The following is a 6,094-nucleotide window of genomic DNA, read 5'->3' on the forward strand; positions in this document are numbered from 1 at the left end:
TAAGATAAGATAAGATAAGATAAGATAAATAACAAAGAAGAAAAAGAAACTACGGATCCAGTTGGTTGCACTCATACTTCATATGAGATCAGAGCTGAATTCTAAGCAGATTGCTCTTTGACGTTTCTTGTCCAGGTTACCCTGTCTACAAACTATATAGCCAGGAATAGCCATACAATCTAGTGATGTGGCTGATCAAAGAGTACATGAGCTATGAGTTAACATGATGATGAGCAAGCTGAGCAGACTTTTTCAGTACTTGGTTTGGAAAAGAGGGAAGACTTGATTTCCCTCCTTTTCTCAGTGTCCTTTCAGTTCTTATTTACACCTTGGAACAGTTGGAAATTAGGTTTAACACAATCAACTGTAAATATCCAATTCCAGCATTACATTATTATACTAACCTTTCACACCTGGTAATGTGATATTAAGGTCACCTAAGGTAAAACATCAAAATAAATTGCTAGACAGATCCAATAACTATTTTTAGCCAGAATGCAAAAATATATTTTAGGTATAGCTGGGAGTTATATTACACCAAGACTCAGGAATAAAATAGACTTCAGTAATGTCAGACCTTTTGGTATAAAGTGCCAACTTTCAGCAGACATGTCCATGTTCATAAGAGCTCCAGTTCATCTCGTGTTTTGGTCATTTTCTCTTAGAAGATAGTAATGCATTTTCAAACAAACAAATATATATATATAAAAAAATAATATATATATAATAGTTGACAGATTAGTGAATTGTACTCTGAAACATACTTTAAAATTTCTGTTACATTTAGTATCTGGACACAATTATGTTAACAAAGTATTTACACTATAGAAACCAGTACCAGCTTCTCAACATCTCTTTCTAGTGTAGTTTCTCTGGCTTACTTTAAAAGGAAAGACAATTTATAAAGAAAATAATGTGTTGCTTCTAATTTTCCCAAGACTTTAAACAAACTGCAGGTACTTTGCTCTTGGTACAAAGACAAACATGAAACACCTCAGCTCCAAAGGGAAATGTTTCAGAAAGTTGTGAGAACAATGGGGTATCCTGGAAATTGCTTGATGACCTTGACAACAGTGCAGACAAGTAACAGCTGCTGCAGTTAAGGAGTCCAGTGGAAGCAAAGTGACAAAAATCAAACTGTGTATCCTTTTTGATCTCTGTACAATTCTGATAAAGAAATAATAAGCATACAGACCAGATTCTATCACTGTGTTGTAGAGTTTCAGGATCCCATCCTGCATATCTTCAAGACAATTAATGCTTTGCATCATGTTGCCCCCATTAGCTCTGACTTTAAGGTCATTGGTCCACTATATAGTGTGTGATGCAGTATGAAAATAGATTTGTACATTGACAAGGACCTGCACATAAAAAACTCACTGTTTGTGGTTTCAGTTATTATAAACAACATTCAGATTACCCCTTTGCTTTTTATAAGACTATATAAATTATGCTTTGTTTAAAATAAAAGCTGGTTACAAAAACTCTGACAAGTCAGAGAAACATGAAGGAATATGGAATAGATGGAAATTCAAAGTTTCTATTTCAAAATCTACCAAAGAAATTATTAACATCCTTCTTCCTTAAGATCCTGAGCTGTTCTCTTGATCTATTTTTCATTAATTTTTATAATATAGACTTTAAATTGCTAATGAATTTTAAATTGAGCTCTTACTATTTTTACCAACTCCATTTAACAGATTTCTGGGATCAATCCATCTCATGTTATTTTCTTTAAACAAATCTTTTATATTTTCCCTACTCCACTTCCTGTTTACTATCTTTTTAGTGAAAGAATCTGGCAAGTATCACATGCCAAATCTATCTATTCAAATCTATCAAATCTCTCTTTGATATATATATATAATATATCAGATCTGTTCAAATCTATCCAGAATTATTAGGTTTATTATTCACCAAATGAAAGTTGAAAAGTTTGCATCCACCTTAACTATTTAATTGTTAGTGCAGTTCAGCTATCTATCAAAACTAACAACTCTATTACTAACTCTATTACTAACTCTAAATCTGACCCAGAGAACCCACAGATGAGATCTCATGCAGGCCGTGACAGAATTACTGCCAGGGATGATTTCAGATATGCTGAATACATGTGTCTTCTAGTAAAGTCATGCACACAACAATTCTAGAAAGCAAATTTTGTTTCTTTTTCTTTTCCTTTTCTTCTTCAAACACAACCAAGAAAAATCTAGAGTCCTGGTCTAAAAAATAGACTTTTCATCAGTAATAATCCAGAATGTATTCCTAAATTTAAATGCAGGAAGAGGAATCCACACAAACTGCCTTGATAAAGAAAAATTTTGAAATCACACCACCAATTGGCAAAGCAAAGTAATTGCCTAGTTATTTGATTCAGTGTGTTTTCCCTCTGTCTCACTAGATGGCAGACTAAATAGGCCTTGGCTTGAAAGGAGAATCCCTTCAGGGGTCAGAAAGGAGTATCATTCTTACATAAAACGTTGTTCAAATACCCAAATATAAATGCTTTTTGAGACATCCACTTAAGCTGAACCAATATATACTCAGCCTCGGGTTACTGTGAATTATTCAACAGCATAACTTCCCAAGACAGTCTATATCTGGTGGATTTTTGGCACGTGTCCACTTCACAAATCCTGTGCAAAAGACTCACTCTGTAGTACAACTCACACAAAAGAGTGGGTCTTAACCTTAAAATAACCAAAAGTACTTTCAGCATTTTTTATGGGCTTTCAGTCTCACATGTATAAAAACTGTCCTTAAATGACACTGAAAGAATAAAAATAATGATGGATACTCTCTTAGCTGAAAAAATCAAACGGCAAAAGTGTTTTTTTGTTTTGTTCTGTTTTGTTTTTTTCCCAATACTGTATCAATTTTTAGAGATTATTCATAAGCTAAAAAATCTTGACATCAAAAAATAATAATAATACATATTTTGGAGTTAAGACTAAGAAGAATTGGTTCCATGCAAAGAGTATGGGACTGAAAAGACGTGATAATTTAGTGCTCCCATGCTCCCACTCTGGGTCTGAAACCATTATCTGATAAACATGTTTTAAACTGAACATTTTGTAAGTTACCAGTGTGCCCAAACTCCCATTATTGTTAATGGAAGCCACCTACACACTCACTAGTTTGTTGTGGATATTTTTTTTTAATTTCCTTGAAAAGTACATTATCTAAAGCACTTAGCACTGTGGTAGCTAACAGCAAACACAATTTAAACAGAGAAGCACTGATAACATGTAAAAGGGATCTTAGCATGTCTGTTCTACGTGATTGCATGCTGCTGTCCTCTTCTCTCATTTTTTTTCCATGATGTGAAACATGTTAATTTACAGTGATTATATAAGCTATTAAAAATAAATAAATAAATAAATAAATAAGGCAAGATTAACATGAGAAATAGCTTATTGCTTAGATGTGGAAAGAACTACGATTTATGGTCATGGCTTGTATATTTCACGTTGCCCATTTTAAAGCTGTGTAGCTCCACTAATAACATAAATTTGTAGTGTTACCAGTGAGACGGGAGCCTGACCCTGTTCAAGCAGAAAATAATTGTCCTACCAGCCTCAGCCTGTGTGACGCAAGGCACTCTGTCCACATGGGGGCTCTCCTAGTAATACAGGCAGTTATCCAAAAATCTTCATACACCCTATACAACACTTTCTTCAGTCAAGCTGTATGACTAGAACTGGAGAAAAACTCTTACCATTAGTAGGAGAAAATGAAAAAGTTTTATTTGATGTTTTATTTAGTCCCAGGGAGAACAGGTTTGTGTGACATGTATGTACACTTAAACATACCAGCAAAGGAGACAAGCTACTACATCACCTACAAGTGAAGAAGGCCATGCCTTCAAGAAACCATATCTTTTCTGACACTTTTATGTGAATATACTTAGATTACACCTGTGTATGTATCCCTCCTTCTAGTAGTCAATTTTATCTCTGATCTTCCCCTTTTCTGAAGGCAGGATACAGTCAGCAATCCCTATTATGTGCTATTTACAAAGATAACTTCTCAGACAAGCTGCTGTTGCTGCTGGAAATGAACCAATGTTAACTGCCTTGCCAGGCTGTTCCCATAAAATAAAGGAAAAAAAAAAAAAAAAAAAAGAGAGATGGAAAAATCTTAATTCAGGTATCTTTTGGTGCCAATCTGTTTATTTGCAAGGGAAAATTACAGAGTATCCTCTCTTCAAACAGAATAAACAATAGCAGGCCAGCTCTTTATTCAAAAACCCTTGTCTGTTTTTGCAGTCAGTTCTAAGCCTAAAAGAAGCTCACTCTGTCTCTCTCTTGGCTTCCTCCCAGAGTAGCACTCACACTGCTTCCCTCACTGTCAAGTTGTTTTCAGACCCACAGAAATATGCCCTGGCTTCATACTTGTTCACACATAGATATAGATGTGTATACCACATGCATTGCTTTGTTCATTTCAATTTAAATATTGCAGTTATCATTTCCATGTATACAAAAGGAAACCTCTCCAGCTGCTTAGGTAAGCTCCTGTTCATAACTTGTTATGCTGATCTGTGTCTAAGCAAAAGTGTCTTACCATTTTAGGCACCAATAAAGAAAAAGCACTTAACTGCACCCTCAAATAGCTTGAATAAAACAAGGATAAACAGGTTCTTCTGTGCATGGAAAAAAAAATAACACCATGAATTCCACCTCTCCACAATATCTATCTGAAGCCATATATATATATTAATCTGTTAATTATTTTGTAATAACTATGAAATACTCCTGTGTGAAATTCAGCCAGGTCATGAAAAATAGATTATCTAAATTTTGTTTCATTGTTATAGTAAAAGTAGAGGAGACTTATTGGAAATTGCAAAAAGGTATTTTCTTAAGAAAAATTCTGTCTCTTGCTTTCCTTTTTATCCTTTATTACTTTTATGGAATAACAGTGGATGAAGGAAAGTAACCCTTGTCTCCCTTGAGGGTAGCTAACTGCTCCAGCCAGGAAGGAGGTCCACATTAGGAGCATATCCACCTACTCTTTTCCACTCCAATATACTGCATTTCCCCCTGGACAGTGTGGCTGGGCATCCCAATAGAAAAAGGAACATGAGGAGACTCCGATTACAATGCAGCATAAACTTTAATGGGTATGAAGAAAGAATCAAAGCAGTGACTGCTGGAAGGAATCTGGTCCAGGCTGCCACAAGGGCAGCTGGCAGTCAGACACCCCTTCACCACATGCGATGCACATCTTCCTCTCTCACATGGCAAGAGGAAGAAAGAACAGGACACTCTCTTCTGGATGAACCCATGGCACAGGACAGCAGAAGACAACAAGGACTCACGATGCAGAGAAGAAAGCGAGAGAAGATATCTGTTGGCCATATTTCCAGACAGTACAGACTGGCACCCTGCCTTCCCTCTCTGCTCTGCAGGAGGGCAAGAGGGTACTCAGCCCATCTGGAAAACCTGGCCAGCAGCTCCATCCTCAGTTTGGCACCTGGCTTTAGGCTTCCCAGTTGATGCACTCACTGGATGTCCACTTTGGCTTTAGCAGGGCAGGCACCTTCTGCCATAGTAACGGCCTCCAAAGCCAGAGAGGCCGAAGCCCCCAGAGGAGATGGGCACTCCCTCAGCACTCAGGATGCTGCCAACAGCAGCAGAAGTGGTGGATCCCACGGCGGTGTTCTGGGGGAAGGAGCTGAGGATGGGGCCCGGCAGGGTAACCACCACAGGAGACGGTTCAATCACCACACGGGAGTCCTGGCACTGCCGCACACAGGGCTCATTGCAGCTGTTGGCAAGAGGGGTCGGGCCACAGGGACGGCACAGATCATAGCAGGACATGGCTGCGGGATGGAGGAGCACCTGGGAGAGAGGGCAGGGAAAGCACAGGCAATGTGTGAACAGCAGCCTGACAGCCTGCTCAGCAAGAAAGTAGGCATAGGCTGGGGAGCAGGGACAGGCTGTGCAACAACAGAAAGAGGCTTGTGAGCTTAGGTCCTTAGGGGCCCCTGCAAAGACAGCCCAAGACCTTCTTCCACCTCCCCCCACAGTGGCAAGCAGAACAGCGACAGAGGGAGCAGCATCAAAAAGCAAGGATCACACCAAGACCT

The 6,094-nt window shown here is 38.3% G+C and overlaps 1 protein-coding gene across 1 annotated transcript; it reads right to left on the reverse strand.

The window, feature by feature from the left end:
* Positions 1-5,528: 5,528 nt before the first annotated feature.
* Positions 5,529-5,825, reverse strand: LOC311221895 (feather beta keratin-like; the record flags this gene model as incomplete). Its single annotated transcript, XM_084305886.1, has 1 exon — positions 5,529-5,825. The coding sequence occupies one exon, from the start codon at positions 5,823-5,825 to the stop codon at positions 5,529-5,531; it is 297 nt and encodes a 98-aa protein (XP_084162012.1).
* Between the last annotated feature and the right edge of the window lie 269 nt (positions 5,826-6,094).

This window comes from Netta rufina, assembly GCF_964035555.1.
Source record: "Netta rufina genome assembly, chromosome: 1".
NCBI lineage: Eukaryota > Metazoa > Chordata > Aves > Anseriformes > Anatidae > Netta > Netta rufina.